This window comes from Neoarius graeffei, chromosome 16, assembly GCF_027579695.1.
Source record: "Neoarius graeffei isolate fNeoGra1 chromosome 16, fNeoGra1.pri, whole genome shotgun sequence".
NCBI classification, from domain to species: domain Eukaryota; kingdom Metazoa; phylum Chordata; class Actinopteri; order Siluriformes; family Ariidae; genus Neoarius; species Neoarius graeffei.
In genome coordinates, this window is record NC_083584.1 from 62,597,660 (window position 1) to 62,615,912 (window position 18,253).

Here is an 18,253-nt window from a genome sequence, read left to right on the forward strand (position 1 = left end):
AGTCTAGCTGTAACTGAAACTCAGCTTTGTAAAATTGCTTTTTATTGGTAAATCTGAAAAAGGTGTTGATAATTATGGACTGTCGATAACTGCAGCCACCGCACTTGTATATAAAATCATGATCTTACATACAGTATCTCTGAAGTTGTGTGTGCGCGATGCACTTCATCCTGTCAACTTTTATTGCACATTCCTGCTCACACTGGACTTTCAAAAACAAACAACCCACACACATACTCCGTAAATATATCCACTTTTCAAAATTTGTATATTTTAGATTATTATTATTATTTATTCCATTTCTATAACTACTTTTCTCTTTTTTTAATTCCTCTACTTTAGCTGTTCAAATCAACAAAGCAAATCCTTGGTATGCATGGGCGGATCTACCGGTGTAGCATAGGGTGGCAAATGCCACCCTAAAAGAAAGCCTTGCCACCCCTGCTGCCACCCCAGTTGGCAGCAACGAATTCAAAGAAAAATTACGGCCAATTTGACATTTACGTGCGCGAATTTCCAATGTCCGACTGCGGCGAATGCAGCACGAGATAACGCCAGAGATTGGTTGTTTTGGAAAATTGAGAGGCGCAAAGCGAGGGAGCCGGGAGTCGCGAGGAAAGGAGACACGGGAGGAAAGAGCTGATTAACACTCTATCAAGAAATGAAATTATAATGAATGAACAGTGCTAGCATAGTTGCGATGCTGAGTTTGAGAGGATAAAAATCAGGTTGGAGAAGGTTATTTAGCTAACTATAAATTTGTGAAGCGTTTTGCTGAGCAACATGGAAATCGCCGCATTCAGTAGGCATGACAAGTTCATGTTATGCTCACTGGTGAGCCTTTACAAAGCGTGAGAAAAAAAGCTATAAAATGTGACACTGGTGTAAATGGTTTAAATCATGCTGAACTTGAAGCAGTGTTGTTATTGTTGTTTTTTAGTGTCTGTTCTTTTGCATATTCAGTATAAAACTGTCCAGAAACGGTATAGACCTCATCTGAGAATGTGTGTTCTTCGTGAACAATAAAAGCATGAGATTAAGTTTATCTGTATGAGTTTGTAAATGGCAGCCCGTGCCCTTTTGTAGTGTGTACATACTATTTGTCATCAAATTGTGATAACTGTGATTAAATTCAGTATATATACACGTCTGTGGGGCAGCACGGTGGTGTAGTGGTTAGCGCTGTCGCCTCACAGCAAGAAGGTCCGGGTTCGAGCCCCGTGGCCGGCGAGGGCCTTTCTGTGTGGAGTTTGCATGTTCTCCCCGTGTCCGCGTGGGTTTCCTCCGGGTGCTCCGGTTTCCCCCACAGTCCAAAGACATGCAGGTTAGGTTAACTGGTGACTCTAAATTGAGCGTAGGTGTGAATGTGAGTGTGAATGGTTGTCTGTGTCTATGTGTCAGCCCTGTGATGACCTGGCGACTTGTCCAGGGTGTACCCCGCCTTTTGCCCGTAGTCAGCTGGGATAGGCTCCAGCTTGCCTGCGACCCTGTAGAACAGGATAAAGCGGCTAGAGATAATGAGATACGTCTGTAATACGTTGCCACCCCTCAAAAATTCCTGCCCCCCTCTTGCCACCCCATAATTATTTTTCTAGATCCGCCCCTCCTTGTATGTGAGAACGGACTGGGCAACAAACTCGGTTCTGATTCTGACAAGCAAGGAATGACAGACAGACAGACAGACAAAAACAAAAATAAACAGCAGTAAACTCTGGAGATAATCTGCTTGCTGGCGCCGCCATTTTGACGCATGCGCAGTACAGAGCAGGCCTGCGAGCCCAGTGAGAGGATTTTCGTTGAGCAAAATAACTCCGCGTCAACACTATAGTTGCGTTAAACTCCTACCTGCTCCAACACACTTTTACCACAAGTATTCACTTATTCAGAGTAAACAGTATAAAAAAACATATCTTCTTAACATCCTACCAAAACGAACTTCATGCACTATTAGCTAGCATAGCTTCTCTATGCTAACGTCATTAGCATGCACAGCTATCGGCTAGAATTTAATTTGAAATAATGGTCTTTACCTCAGTGTTGAAAGCTTTCACCGCATCCATACTGCTATCCTTCAGAACATAAAGCGTTTATTTATTAAACTCTGTTCATTATCCGTGCACAACCTGAAAGGAAACACTCGGTAAATAAATAAACGGAACTTATCGCAACCGCTAACGCAACGCAAACTAACCAAACACTCACACGGGCTCAAGCCCAATTCACTCCATATACACTATATAGGTAGCCTATGTAGGGCACAAGATATGCCCTACGTAGTGCACTAGAAAATGATTTGTAAAAACACACATATAGCCACGCCTACTGAAAAACGCAGAACGCAGCAGGACGTTGTTTCCATGGAAACCAGTGCAACCAGGAAGTAGGCGTGAAGGTAAGCAGCGCCATTACATCATCATCATTAAAAATACAAACTCAAGTAGCTTTTATTCACAAGAACGAGGCGCGATAATAATATATATTTTATTAGTGTATATTTTGATATAAACACAAAACCCGGTTATTTTTAATTTTTTATCAAATCTCTGTTGGATTTAGTTCATGACAGCTGAATATCATCCGAGTACAGGGCTGTGATTTAGCTGTGAAATATTTATTATTATTATTATTATTATTATTATTATTATTATTATTACTACAAGAATAGCAGTTAAATGGCTGGTCACTTGAATTTAATCCAAAGCTTTTCCATTTAAAAAATATAAATAAATGTCAACATAAGTGAATAAATGAATAAAATAAAGCAAAAAAAAAGTGTCCTATAATAATAATAATAATAATAATAGAGCAGTGGCTACAGTTATCGACAGCACATAATTATCGATGCCTTTTCAGATTTTCTAATAAAAAACAATTTTACAAAGGTGAGTTTCAGTTACAGCAGTGGTTATTGGTTAATTCAAGATTCAAGATGTTTATTTGTCAAATACACAATAACAGACACAGCGGTTTATTATTGGGTAATGAAATTCTTATTTTGCAACTGCCCGACCAAACTATGCTTACCAGTATAAAAAGAAATATATATATATATATATATATATATATATATATATCATCTCATCATCTCTAGCCGAGTTATCCTTCTACAGGGTCACAGGCAAGCTGGAGCCTATCCCAGCTGACTACGGGTGAAAGGCGGGGTACACCCTGGACAAGTCGCCAGGTCATCACAGGGCTGACACATAGACAAAGACAACCATTCACACCCACATTCACACCTACAGTCAATTTAGAGTCACCAGTTAACCTAACCTGCATGTCTTTGGACTGTGGGGGAAACCGGAGCACCCGGAGGAAACCCACGCGGACACGGGGAGAACATGCAAACTCCACACAGAAAGGCCCTCGCCGGCCACGGGGCTCGAACCCGGACCTTCTTGCTGTGAGGCGACAGCGCTAACCACTACACCACCGTGCCGCCCATATATATATATATATATATATATATATATATATATATATATATATATATATATATAAATAAAATACGAAATATAAAATATAAAGTACATATGGAATGCAAAATATAAAAGTAGAATGAAAAACAAAGATAACATTTAAAAAAAGAGGCAAACAAACAATGTGCAAACATAGAGGTAGCTATACTGCCGCAATGTCTTGTGCAAAATTGCTAATATAGAGGTAGATGGTGATTATAATCCATGGTTCAAAAGCCTGATGGCCTGGGGGTAAAAACTGTTTGTCAGTCTAGTAGTCCTTGCTTTCACACTCCTGTAGCGTCTGCCAGATGGTAGGAGTGTGAATAGTCTGTGTTGTGGGTGTGTTTGGTCCCTGATGATGCTCTGTGCCCTTTTTGTGACCCGGGTGTTGTAAATGTATCCCAGGGGGATACCTTAGCCCCATTCCTTTTTGTGATTGTCCTGGACTATGTTCTCCGAAAGGCCATAGGGGGTAAGGAGCAGGATTTGGGTTTTATGATCACACCTAGACGCTCGCGTCGAATCCCAGGCAGAGTCATCACAGATCTGGACTTCGCGGACGACATAGCCTTACTGTCCAATGATTTCAATCAGGCACAGAGTCTCCTAGCACATGTTGAGGAAGAGTGCCTGCGTGTTGGTCTCCATCTAAACGCCAAGAAGACTAAGGTACTGTCCTGCAACGTGTCATCGATGCCTCTCACTACTAAGAGCGGGAATGACCTTGACGAAGTAGATGACTATAAGTATCTTGGCTGCTGGGTAAACTCAACAGAGCACGATATTAGATTCCGCAAGGCCCTTGCCTGGCAAGCTCTTAACAACATGAGCAAAGTCTGGAAGGCGAGTGTCTCCCAAGAGCTGAAACGTAGGCTTTTCGTTGCCACTGTTGAATCTGTGCTGCTGTACGGTTGCGAGTGCTGGTCGCTTACTTCCACTCTTGAGCAATCAATCGATGGGTCCTACACCCGGATGCTTCGGACAGCCCTAGATGTCCACTGGCAGGACCTGGTACCAAATGAGATCTTGTACGGCGATCTCCCAAGAGTTTCAGACAAAATTGCCTGGAGGCGTTTGGGATTAGCAGGCCACTGCCACAGACACGGCAACCTGGCTGGGGAGCTCGTCCTGTGGGAGCCCCGACATGGGCGAAGAGGCAGGGGTAGACCGCCCTCTACCTCCGTTGACACCCTTAAGAGGGATGTTGGTGCGGTCTCTACCACAGAGCTCGCCGACTGCATGGCTGACAGGCTGGATTGGCATGCCAGGCGTGAGACTCGGTGAGACTGTGATCTTGTAAATGTCCTGTAGTGGGGGGAGGACAGCTCCACAGATGAACTGTGCCATTTTAATGACACAGTTAATTATTTATTATTTATTTAATGACACAGTTATATTAATTATTGGTTAATTATGATTATTGGTTGATTACTGGAATTTTTTCATCATGATCAATAATTTTTCGGAAAATTATCATCGCAGGAAAGTATGGTGGAAAGATCATGGACATGTTTTTACTGATCAAATTCACCCATATTTCATGATCGAAACCTACTGTGTCCACCATTATTGACACCCTGTGGAATTAAGGGATATTTACAACTGTGATGGATCGATCTTTGGGTGACATTGTTGAAGTCGATGAAGTACTTTAAAAAAAATAAATAAAAGGGCTGGGATTTATAAAAAAAAAATTCTGATTCATAACAAAATGGAATGTTTTTATAGAGTATTTGGACTCTGACTGCAATAAATAGAATTAGAACATAATTCAATTCCTAGCATATAAAAAAAATGACATGCTTGAAATATTCAGATTTTTTATTGCATTCAGGAAAAAAATATATATATTTATTTATATATTCAGTTTGTTGTAAATATCGACCACATATTACAATATCAGTAGACATTTTATATTTTGGTTTGAGGAATGAGATGTGACCTTTGACCTGGATGTTCATGTGGTTACAATCCCAATTCCCTGTAGACGTTTATTGTTAAACTACAAAACTAGAAATTAATACAAACAACAACGAATGATGAACAAAATGCGATCTAGGAAAATACTGAGAAAGTGGAACAAAAAGATTTTCTGACGCAGGTTAAACATCATCAGTTCATTTGTTTACAAACATTAGAATTACTTCCTCATTTACGTAAACACCGACATCCAGATATTTTATATAAAATATATTTTGTACGAAATAGAAGTCTACGGAAAATAAATTTTAAATAAAAACTATCTTTTGTTAACTTAATACCACATACTGATTATTTATTTATTTTATAAATAATCATCTGGATGTCGATAATTGTGGAACGGTGTCACATGATCTGATACGCTAAATAATTGGGAATCAACTCTTTTTTTTTTCAGTGGAAGTTTGAATAATTATTCATGCACAATTTATGTATTGAAAGTCTTTTCTACTTTTGCAACGGCCAAAAGATCGTAAAGGTGTCGATAATTGTAGCCACTGCTCTAATAATAAACTGCGTTGTACTTGGTAACATAAGAAATAAAATATTGCTCAAGTAATAGCTAACAGTCGTAATGGGAAAGAACAGAGACACAAATTTTAGGTTTATGATTTTTTTTTTTTAATTTAAATTGTTTAAATGACTAAGTCACAGGGGCGGCATGGTGGTGTAGTGGTTAGCGCTGTCGCCCCACAGCAAGAAGGTCCTGGGTTCGAGCCCCGGGGCCGGCGAGGGCCTTTCTGTGCGGAGTTTGCATGTTCTCCCCGTGTCCGCGTGGGTTTCCTCCGGGTGCTCCGGTTTCCCCCACAGTCCAAAGACATGCAGGTTAGGTTAACTGGTGACTCTAAATTGAGCGTAGGTGTGAATGTGAGTGTGAATGGTTGTCTGTGTCTATGTGTCAGCCCTGTGATGACCTGGCGACTTGTCCAGGGTGTACCCCGCCTTTCGCCCGTAGTCAGCTGGGATAGGCTCCAGCTTGCCTGTGACCCTGTAGAAGGATAAAGCGGCTAGAGATAATGAGATGAGATGAGACTAAGTCACATGATTAATTACTATCAACATTAATCATAATTTCTGTCACAAAATGTTTTCGAACCTTAGCCCTAGACCATCAAAATATCATCTACTATCGTCCTCAAAAATGAGCTCCCATTAATAATAGACTTTTGTTCAAGCCAGTTATTTTAGCCTGATATAATTATATTTCTGGGCGGCACGGTGGTGTAGTGGTTAGCACTGTCGCCTCACAGCAAGAAGAACCTGGGTTCGATCCCAGCGGCCTTTCTGTGCGGAGTTTGCATGTTCTCCCCGTGTCCGTGTGGGTTTCCTCCGGGTGCTCCGGTTTCCCCCACAGTCCAAAGACATGCAGGTTAGGTTAACTGGTGACTCTAAATTGAGCGTAGGTGTGAATGTGAGTGTGAATGGTTGTCTGTGTCTATGTGTCAGCCCTGTGATGACCTGGCGACTTGTCCAGGGTGTACCCCGCCTTTCACCCGTAGTCAGCTGGGATAGGCTCCAGCTTGCCTGCGACCCTGTAGAACAGGATAAAGCGGCTACAGATAATGGATGGATGGATAATTATATTTCCCAAATCTGCACTTTTTTTCGAGTACTTTTAGAATTTAGGTATAAATGTTTCACTGCTCATCAAAATTTGTATTTCACTCAAAAAATCAACGTGTCTCAGTTTAAATCAGGGATTCATGACTGATCAAGATCCATTAAAAATGTTCCTTCAGTCATGTCCAGGTCTGTGATGAAGCCCCTGGACATTGGAGCGTCTCTCCCCGAGTCTCTCTCAATGCTGCACCAACGCCTCCTGGTAGTTGAGGGACAGGGGGCGGAGCTAGCAAAGAAGCTGGGTGTCTCTGGAGATGAGCTAGGGGCGGAGTTTATGGACAGCTCACGATCTGAGGCTCTGGTGGCAAGAATGTGTCGAATTGAGAGTCTCTTACACACACTGAGGCTGAGCGTGTTCCGTATCGAGACGGCGAGAGAACTCAACTCATCCCACACAGGTAAACAGACAGACTGACAGAAACAGTTGTGGTCAGAAGTTTACATACAGTGACATGAACATCATCTTGGATATGAACGTCATGGCAATATTTGGGCTTTCAGTCATTTCTTTGAACTGTTCTTTTTCTGTGGCAGAATGATTGCACAGCATACAGCCTTTAATTAAAAAAAAACACTAGAATTTGGTGCACAAGTTTTAATTTTCTTTGGGTTTTCTGAAATCAACACAGGGTCAAAATTATACATACAGGGTCAAAGATAGAAGAAGAAGAAACCTTTATTCGTCACATGCACACTTCAAGCACAGTGAAATTCATCCTCTGCATTTAACCCATCTGAAGCAGTGAACACACGCACACACACAGAGCAGTGGGCAGCCACACCAGAGCGCCTGGGGAGCAGTCAGGGGGTTAAGTACCTTGCTCAAGGGCACCTCAGCCCAAAGCCGCCCGTCAACCTAACTGCATGTCTTTGGATTGTGGGGGAAACCGGAGCACCCGGAGGAAACCCACGCAGACACGGGGAGAACATGCAAACTCCACACAGAAAGGCTACTGGGTTCAAACCCGGAACCTTCTTGCTGTGAGGCGACCATGCTAACCACTACACCGTCCAATATTTACATACACTCACTTAGATTATTAATTCAGAGGTGCTGAAACTTCCAAAATGTCTCTTATCTTGCCAAGGCCGAGGTCTCTTAACTTCCTGTTAATGATCATGATTGACTACAGCTGGTAGCTTCTCTGTGCCTTCATAAAAAGGGTTTGTTACTGACCAGCACACAGTAAAATGGGAAAGTCCAAGGAGCTCAGTGCGGATCTGAGAAAGAGGATCACAGATATACACAACTCCGGAATGTATCTTGGAGCCATTTCTAAACAACTGCAAATTCCAAGATCAGTTCAAACAATTGTATCCAAGTTATTGCGAGGTGTAGTCACTTTGCCAAGCCACTTTGCTTCAAGAAAACCCAAACTGTCACCCTCAGCTGAAAGGAAATTGGTTCGGATGGTCAGGAACAACCTGGGAACCACCATGGCACAGCCCTGCCATGAACTGGAAGCTGATGGATCACTGTCTACAGTTCAGATCACCATGGACTAAGAGGCTGCTATCCAAGAAATAACCCCCTGCTCCAAAATTGACACCTTCAAGCTTAACTAAAGTTTGAAGCTGACTATGCAGATAAAGAAAAACCCTTCTGGAGGAAAGCTGTATGGTCAGATGAGACAAAGATTGAGTTGTTTGGCCACAATGACCACCATGTACAGAGGGACGCTGTACCAGCTGCTGGTGGTGGTAGGATCATCATGCTCTGGGGCTGTTTTGCTGCCAGTGGAACTGGTTCATTGCACAAAGTGGATGGAATAATGAAGAAGGGGGACGACCTCAGAATTCTTCAGCATAAACCATCAGAAACTTGAACATGACTTGGGACTTGGGAGTTACAACAGGACAATGAACCCAAACACCCATCAGAGCTGGTTGTGGAGGATAAAGCAGTCTAACATTAAGCTTAAAACAAGTCCTGACTTCAACCTTATTGAAAATATATGGACTGTGCTTAGAAGTCGAGTCCATGCCAAGAAAAAAAAATTAATTGAACGCTACTAATTCTACCATGAAGAGTTGTGAAATATCCAACCAGAATTCTGCCAGAAGCTTGTTCATGGTAAACAAAAATGTTTGGTCAAGGTGACTCTTGCAAAGAGACGTTTTACCCAAATATAAGGTGTGCTGTATGTATATTTTTGACCCTGTATGTATAATTTTGACCCTGTGTTGATTTCAGAAAACCCAAAGAAAACTAAAATTTGTGCACCAAATTCTAGTGTTTTTTTTTTTTATTAAAAAAGAACAATTCAAAGAAATTACTGAAAGTCCAAATATTGCCATGACATTCATGTCACTGTATGCAAACTTCTGACCACAAATGTACATAGTAGGGGGGTAAGGCTATTCTCTGGTCACAACGTGATTCGATTTTGAGAATATTTTGACCATAATTTGATTCCTTTTTGAAATTTCTGATTCATAAACAATGCAAAATGATGTGTTGTCTATATAGAACTAAAAATGGACTACAGGACCACCATGTCTTAAACATGAATTAATTAATCAATTATAAACAATTTCATTGAACAAACAGTCTCTGAACTTTGGAGAAAATGTGTGATTGAAACATAAGCTTCATAGCAGCACCTGAGGCATCATTTTAACTGGTAATAGAGCTCCAAAGTCGGCTAAACTGACAGACCGCTAAATAGAACTGCAATAAGTACAAATAAATATATTTAAAATTAAAAAATAAAATACCATATCATGGAAATACTGTACATCCTGAAAACATTTTGCATGTGTAATGAATAGATCAAGTTCAAGATGTGTTGTTCTGTGTATTTTTTGTCGTGTGTGTGTGTGTGTGTGTGTGTCAGTGCATTTGCAGGAGCAGCTCATGGCTCTTCAGGAGCAGTATGAGGAGGAGCAGCGCTCCTCACAGAGGGAGGTGAAGCGTCTGAGGGATCAGCTACAGCAGGAGAGAGAGGAGGCACAGAGGGAAGCGCACACACTGCGGGAACAGCTGCACATCTTGCACTGCTCTCAAGTACTCGAGATTTGCTGCGATTCTGGAATTAGCGCTGTGTAGTGTAGTGTAGTGCACCTCATTGGGCTCTTCTATAAAATACAGCAATTTCTCTGAAGTGTGCTTCCTCCAGGATACTACCACCTCTCAGTCCAATGTCTAGACTGTCTGTGCTGGAGGATTAGAAGAAATTATTTATCCACGTGTTTTCTGATTCCAGATGGACAACGCTGTAGCAGCAGAAGAGATAAAGAAGGTCAAAGTTCAGCTGAGCCGGAAGCTCCATCAGGTCAGAGGTCATTGCCGAGGCTATAGAGGTTACAGTCAGTTCAGTATATGCCTCTGACCTCGAAACTTTCCACAGATGAAGGAGGAGCTGGTGCGGGAGACGGCGGCCTGTCTGGAGGCTAAGCAATCCCATGATGCACTGCTGCAGAGAGTGAAGGAGATGGAAGGAGAGATGGAGAGAGAGAAAGAACAGGTCAGGGAAAGATTTGGAAAACTGTCTGTCTGTCTTTGTTTTATTGATTTTTTAAAAGTGATATCTCTAGGTGAAGCTTCTTCAAGCCGATTGCCATTCCCTAGACGCTGAAGGACAGGAGGTGAGGGCGGAGCTAGAGGAGAAGGTGGAGCTTATACAGAGCTTGCAGGAAGAGTGTCAGCAGCTGAGGCAGCAGTTCGGTGAGCAGCAAGGCATTATGGGAAATAAAGTCTTCTGTAAGTGTGAAGTATATGAAATGAGGTTTTGTGTGTGTGTGTGTGTGTGTGTGTGTGTGTGTGTGTGTGTGTGTGTGTGTGTGTGTTGGTCAGAGGAGAAGGACATTCTTACATCAGACTTGTTTGCTGAGTTAAAGGTAAGACTGAGGGAGTGGACTTAATATATGCTATGTGTTTATAAATATAAGATCCAGTGTGTGTGTGTGTGTGTGTGTGTGTGTGTGTGTGTGTGTGTAGAATGTGAGAATAACTCTGCAGAAGCAGCAGCAGGAGAACAGTACACTCCTCAGGAGCAGAGAAGAACTGAGAGCAACTACAGATAAAGTTCAGGTACACACACACACACACACACACACACACACACATACACACACTTGGATCACAACAGAAATCTATCTACCCATCCATCCCTCTCTCCCTTTTTGTGTTTACCCCAACCACCCTCCCTTTTTCTCTCTTTCTTTCTTTTTCAGGCACTGAATGATCAGTTAGAGGCTCAGTGCGCTGACCTGAGTTCAGCTCTTCGCTCTCTTACTGAAGAGAAAGCACAACTGCAGGCCACTCTGAAGGTTACACTTGTTCCATTGATTAACCTGCGATTTATGAGCAGAGGTTAGAGCAGTGACTGGTCACTAAGACAACAAGAGACTCGGAGATAAGTGGCAGGAAACAGCACAGTGATAACAGAAACAAGCAACAGGTGGCATGCTGACAGGGAGCAGGGCAACAAAATACAGACAACACAGTGACAGGATGGTGACCGAGCAGTGACAGGCAATGCATGACAGGGCAACAAATAACTCGGTGACAGGATGACAGTGGACATTGTGAAAAGGATTGCAAATGACAAAGTAAGAGGGAAACAAACAACAAAGTAAAAGGGTGAAATAGTGACAAGACAGGCTTGACAACCGTCTGAGCGTCAGGGAGACAAACAACACGGTAACAGAGTGACATAGTGAGAGGTAACATGGCTCAGGCTCGACACAAAGAAACATGGTAATAGGGTGACTTGGTGACAAGTTACATGGTAACAGGGCATAATGGTGACAAGTAACATGGTAATGAGGCAACATAGTGATGAGCAACATGGTAATGAGGCAACATAGTGACGAGCAACATGGCAATGAGGCAACATAGTGACGAGCAACATGGCAATGAAGCAACATAGTGACGAGCAACATGGTAATGAGGCAACATAGTGACAGGCAACATGGTAATGAGGCAACACAGTGACAGGTAACATGGTAATGAGGCAACATCGTGACAGGTAACATGGTAATGAGGCAACATAGTGACAGGTAACATGGTAATGAGGCAACACAGTGACAGGTAACATGGTAATGAGGCAACACAGTGACAGGTAACATGGTAATGAGGCAACACAGTGACAGGTAACATGGTAATGAGGCAACATCGTAATGAGGGAACATAATGACAGGTAACATGGTAATGAGGCAACACAGTGACAGGTAACATGGTAATGAGGCAACATAGTGACAGGTAACATGGTAATGAGGGAACATAGTGACAGGTAACATGGTAATGAGGCAACATAGTGACAGGTAACATGGTAATGAGGCAACATAGTGACAGGTAACATGGTAATGAGGCAACATAGTGACAGGTAACATGTAATGAGGCAACATAGTGACAGGTAACATGGTAATGAGGCAACATAGTGACAAGTAACATGGTAATGAGGCAACACAGTGACAGGTAACATGGTAATAAGACAACATAGTGACAGGTCACATGGTAATGAGGTAACATAGTGACAAGTAACATGGTAATGAGGCAATATAGTGATGAGTAACATGGTAATAAGACAACATAGTGACAAGTAACATGGTAATAATGCAATATAGTGACAAGTAACATGGTAATGAGGCAACATAGTGACAAGTAACATGGTAATGAGACAACATAGTGGCAGGTAACATGGTAATGAGGTAACATGGTAATAAGGCAACATAGTGACGAGTAACATGGTAATGAGGCAACATAGTGACAGGTAACATGGAAATGAGGCAACATAATGACAAGTAACATGGTAATGAGGCAACATAGTGACAGGTAAAATGGTAATAAGACAACATAGTGACAGGCCACATGGTAATGAGGTAACATAGTGACAAGTAACATGGTAATGAGGCAACATAGTGATGAGTAACATGGTAATAATGCAACATAGTGACAAGTAACATGGTAATAATGCAACATAGTGACAAGTAACATGGTAATGTGGCAACATAGTGACAAGTAACATGGTAATGAGACAACATGGTGGCAGGTAACATGGTAATGAGGTAACATGGTAATAAGGCAACATAGTGACGAGTAACATGGTAATGAGGCAACATAGTGATGAGTAACATGGTAATAATGCAACATAGTGACAAGTAACATGGTAATGAGGCAACATAGTGATGAGTAACATGGTAATAAGACAACATAGTGACAAGTAACATGGTAATAATGCAACATAGTGACAAGTAACATGGTAATGAGGCAACATAGTGACAAGTAACATGGTAATGAGACAACATAGTGGCAGGTAACATGGTAATGAGGTAACATGGTAATAAGGCAACATAGTGACGAGTAACATGGTAATGAGGCAACATAGTGATGAGTAACATGGTAATAATGCAACATAGTGACAAGTAACATGGTAATGAGGTAACAGTGACAAGTAACATGGTAATGAGGCAACATAGTGATGAGTAACATGGTAATAATGCAACATAGTGACAAGTAACATGGTAATGAGGCAACATAGTGACAAGTAACATGGTAATAATGCAACATAGTGACAAGTAACATGGTAATGTGGCAACATAGTGACAAGTAACATGGTAATGAGACAACATAGTGGCAGGTAACATGGTAATGAGGTAACATGGTAATAAGGCAACATAGTGACGAGTAACATGGTAATGAGGCAACATAGTGATGAGTAACATGGTAATAATGCAACATAGTGACAAGTAACATGGTAATGAGGCAACATAGTGATGAGTAACATGGTAATAAGACAACACAGTGACAAGTAACATGGTAATAATGCAACATAGTGACAAGTAACATGGTAATGAGACAACATAGTGGCAGGTAACATGGTAATGAGGTAACATGGTAATAAGGCAACATAGTGACGAGTAACATGGTAATGAGGCAACATAGTGATGAGTAACATGGTAATAATGCAACATAGTGACAAGTAACATGGTAATGAGGCAACATAGTGATGAGTAACATGGTAATAAGACAACACAGTGACAAGTAACATGGTAATAATGCAACATAGTGACAAGTAACATGGTAATGAGACAACATAGTGGCAGGTAACATGGTAATGAGGTAACATGGTAATAAGGCAACATAGTGACGCGTAACATGGTAATGAGGCAACATAGTGATGAGTAACATGGTAATAATGCAACATAGTGACAAGTAACATGGTAATGCAACATGGTAACGAGGCAACATAGTGATGAGTAACATGGTAATAAGACAACATAGTGACAAGTAACATGGTAATGAGGCAACATAGTGACAGGTCACATGGTAATGAGGTAACATAGTGACAAGTAACATGGTAATGAGGCAACATAGTGATGAGTAACATGGTAATAAGACAACATAGTGACAAGTAACATGGTAATAATGCAACATAGTGACAAGTAACATGGTAATGAGGCAACATAGTGACAAGTAACATGATAATGAGACAACATAGTGGCAGGTAACATGGTAATGAGGTAACATGGTAATAAGGCAACATAGTGACGAGTAACATGGTAATGAGGCAACATAGTGATGAGTGACATGGTAATGAGGCAACATAGTGACAAGTAACATGGTAATGAGGCAACATAGTGATGAGTGACATGGTAATGAGGCAACATAGTGACAAGTAACATGGTAATGAGGCAACATAATGATGAATAACATTGTAATGATGCAACATGGTGACAGGTAACATGGTAATGAGGCAACATAGTGATGAGTAACGTGGAAATGAGGCAACATAGTGACAAGTAACATGGTAATGAGGCAACATAGTGACAAGTAACATGGTATTGAGGCAACATAGTGATGAGTAACATGGTAATGAGGCAACATGGTAATAAGGCAACATAGTGATGAGTAACATTGTAATGAGGTAACATGGTAACAGGTGACATGGTCATAGAACGACATGCTGACGACCATCCAAGCAGCAGGGAAACATATGACACTGTGAGGGGGAGACATTTTGTCAAACAACCAAGTGACATGTGTGACAAACTAAACGGCAATGAGGCAACATGGTGACACCCAACTGAGCATCATGGTAACAGGGCAATCTGGTGAAAAGACAAAGGGTAGCCTGGTGACAAATCTCAGGATGACACAGTGACGAGATAGAGGGTGACAGGCCAACAATTTATACAGTGATAGGGGACAAAACGGTGACAAACTGACATACTACCAGTTTAAGGCTGACTAACAAACTTAAACTGTCTATTGCTAAATGGCCATGCAGATAATAATATATCTAAAATTAGTTTGAGAGGGTAATTATAAATGTGTGTGTTTTAGATAGAGCAGGAGCACACTGTCCAACATCTGAAGGATGCTGACCTGCAGTTAGACGCAGCCAAGAGGAACATCCAGCGTGAAGTGCAGGAAGCTCGAGCAGACAGACGTCTGCTAAATAAAGAACTGTGAGTACACTCATCCCACATACAGTATTTACACATATGTTAAGATTTTATTCAACATTATTTAACATTACAGATTATATTTCCCTTTTTTTTTGTCATGGTATTGTCTATTTTAACATCTTCAGGGTAATTTCTAATGGTGCCAATAATTACATTGTTGGGCTAATGCTCGCCACCAAATGTGCATAGCGTACTGTGCATAGCGTACAGTTCCAGGGGTTTCCAATCAGTATCATTATTATCCCACAGATACAGTACTGACATGGTGCATATTTTTCCCATATTAATCAGTCAGATGCTTTCTTTTCTTTAGCTGCCAATCATGTGGGTTCTTTTCTTCTAGCAGCCAGTCAGGTGTGTTCTGTTATCCTCGTGGCCAATCATGTGCTTTCTTCTCTTCTTGTAGTTAGTCACATGGTCCTTTTTCCCCCCAACAGCCAATTAGCTGCTGCATTTTCCTGCATTTGTTCCCCACCAGCCAATAAGTTTTTTCTTTACATTACATTACATGGCATCTAGCAGACGCTCTTATCCAGAGCGACATACAATAAGTGCAAAAGTCAGGTACACAAAGTGCTGAACTTCTAGACAAGAAAGTTTGAGTACCAACTGAACAAGTGACAGCAATACCTAGTGTAATATGCTGTTGAAATACCAATACTCAAACAGCCAAGGAAACAAACCACCCATACAAAGTATAACTACATAGAACTCAAAACAGCTAACCCTAGGCTAGACCATACACAGCCTGGGTTGGTCTAGACCGAAATGCAATTACACAGTGGGCAGGGAAGAGGGGGAGCAGTGCAACCTGAAGAGGTGAGTCTTCGGTCTGTGCTTGAAGGTGGTCAGGGAGTCAACAATTCTGACCTCAATGGGAAGGTCATTCCACCAATGAGGAACCAGGACAGACAGCAGTCTTGAGCGGACTGGGCAGGAGCAGAGAGGAGGAGGGGCCACGTGACCAGTAGTAGCAGAGCGTAGGGATCTGCCTGGTGTGTAGGGGCAGAACAGACTCTGGAGGTATGCTGGCCCTAACCCCTTGAGAGCCTGGTAAGCTGGCACCAATGTCTTAAATTTGATTTGAGCTGCGATAGGTAGCCAGTGCAATTTGGCAAGCAGAGGGGTGACATGGGAAGAACAAGGGAGGTTGTAGACCAGGCAAGCTGCAGGATTCTGGATGAGCTGTAAGGGTCTGATGGCAGAAGCTGGAAGGCCAGCAAGGAGAGAGTTGCAGTGGTCCAAGCAGGAGAGGATCAGTGCTTGGACCAAGAACTAAGTAGAGTAGGTGGTAAGAAAAGGGCAGATCTTTTGGATGTTGTAGAGGAGGACTCTACATGTCCAGGTCACTGCAACGATGTTTGCCAAAGAAGAGAGTTTGCCATTGAACATGACCCCTAGGTTCTTTGTACTGGGCGAAGGAGACCTAGAGATGTCCCCCATGGAAAGGACAATGTCCAGGGGTGGAGAGGATGGAGCAGGAATGTAGATTACCTCCTTCTTACCTGGGTTGATCTTCAGGTGATGGTTGTCCATCCAGCTCTGTATGTCATGCAGGCAAGCAGAGGTGCGAGTGGAGATCTGTGTGTCAGAAGGAGGAAAAGAGAGAAACAGCTGGGTGTCATCAGCATAGCAGTGGTAGGATAGACCATGAGCAAAGATAATTGGGCCAAGAGACTGGGTGTAAAGGGAGAAGAGAAGTGAACCAAGGACTGAACCTTGAGGGACACCAGTGGTAAGTGGGCATGGTGCTGATACAGAACCAGCCCAGGTAACATGGAAGGAGTGACCAGAGAGGTAGGACTTGAACCAATCTAGGGCTGTCCCACAAATCCCTAGAGCTGATAAAGATGACAGGAGGATGGAATGATCACTAGTGTCAAATGCAGCAGAAAGATCAAGGAGAATCAGGACCGAGGAGAGGGAGGCCGCACATGCTGCATGAAGTGCCTCATTAACTGAGAGAAGCACAGTCTTGGTTGAGTGTCTGGAATGGAAGCCAAACTGGTGAGGATCCACAAAGTTGTTCTGTGAGAGAAAGAGGAGATTATGGTTAGCAACAGCATGTTCAAGCATCTTTGACAGGAAGGGGAGGAGAGAAACGGGGTGGTAGTTCTGGATGACAGAGAGGTCCAAGGTGGGTTTTTTCAGCAGAGGGGTGATGTGGGCCTGTTTTGAAGCTGGTAGGAAAGTATCCAGAGGACAAGGAGGACTTGATGAGGGAAGTGATAAATGGGAGGATGTCAGGAGTGATGGTCTAGAGGAGAGACGAGGGGATAGGGTCAAGGGCACAGGTGGTCGGATGGTGAGAGAGCAGGAGCTGGAAGACATCAGAAGTGGAAAGAGGGGGAAAAAGCAGAGGGCAAGGGGAAGAGACGGGAGGGGGTGGGAGGGTGAGGTAGGTGTGGTGAAGGAGTTGTGGATGGCTATGATCTCCTCAAAAAAGACTGCAAAGTTCTCTGCAGTGATGGAGGACTGAGGTGCAGGTGGTGGAGAGTTGAGAAGAGAAGGGAAAACAGAAAACAGCTGACAATGGCTGGAGATGGAGGTGTGAATTTTGGAGTGATAAAACTTCATCTTGGCTGATTTGAGTGAGGCTGAGAACTCGGCAAGGAGGGACTGATAACAGGAAAGGTCAGCAGGGGCCCTGGATTTTCTCCACTTTCTCTCTGCTACACGGAGACCAATTCTGGAGGAGCAAAGTGTTTCGGACATTCAGGGACTAGGAGGGGAAGATTTTGCTGGCCTGGAGACAAGAGGACATAATGTGTCCAGTG

The 18,253-nt window shown here is 42.5% G+C and overlaps 2 protein-coding genes across 2 annotated transcripts in view; one reads left to right on the forward strand and one right to left on the reverse strand.

The window, feature by feature from the left end:
• The window catches only part of scaf4b (SR-related CTD-associated factor 4b), a 118,603-nt gene extending 116,398 nt beyond the window's left edge, over window positions 1–2,205 (reverse strand). The window contains exon 1 of the mRNA XM_060943355.1: window positions 2,031–2,205. Coding sequence (XP_060799338.1) covers window positions 2,031–2,060 — 30 coding nt within the window. The 5' untranslated portion in view covers window positions 2,061–2,205. The remainder of the gene's footprint in view (window positions 1–2,030) is intronic.
• Window positions 2,206–2,326: 121 nt separating this feature from the next.
• Window positions 2,327–18,253, forward strand: part of ccdc150 (coiled-coil domain containing 150) — a 30,288-nt gene continuing 14,361 nt past the window's right edge. The window contains 10 exon segments of the mRNA XM_060943356.1: window positions 2,327–2,392; window positions 7,181–7,459; window positions 9,899–10,068; window positions 10,268–10,336; window positions 10,412–10,528; window positions 10,599–10,728; window positions 10,858–10,901; window positions 11,002–11,094; window positions 11,238–11,333; window positions 15,352–15,476. Of these exon segments, the coding sequence (XP_060799339.1) occupies window positions 7,183–7,459; window positions 9,899–10,068; window positions 10,268–10,336; window positions 10,412–10,528; window positions 10,599–10,728; window positions 10,858–10,901; window positions 11,002–11,094; window positions 11,238–11,333; window positions 15,352–15,476 (1,121 nt within the window). The 5' untranslated portion in view covers window positions 2,327–2,392; window positions 7,181–7,182.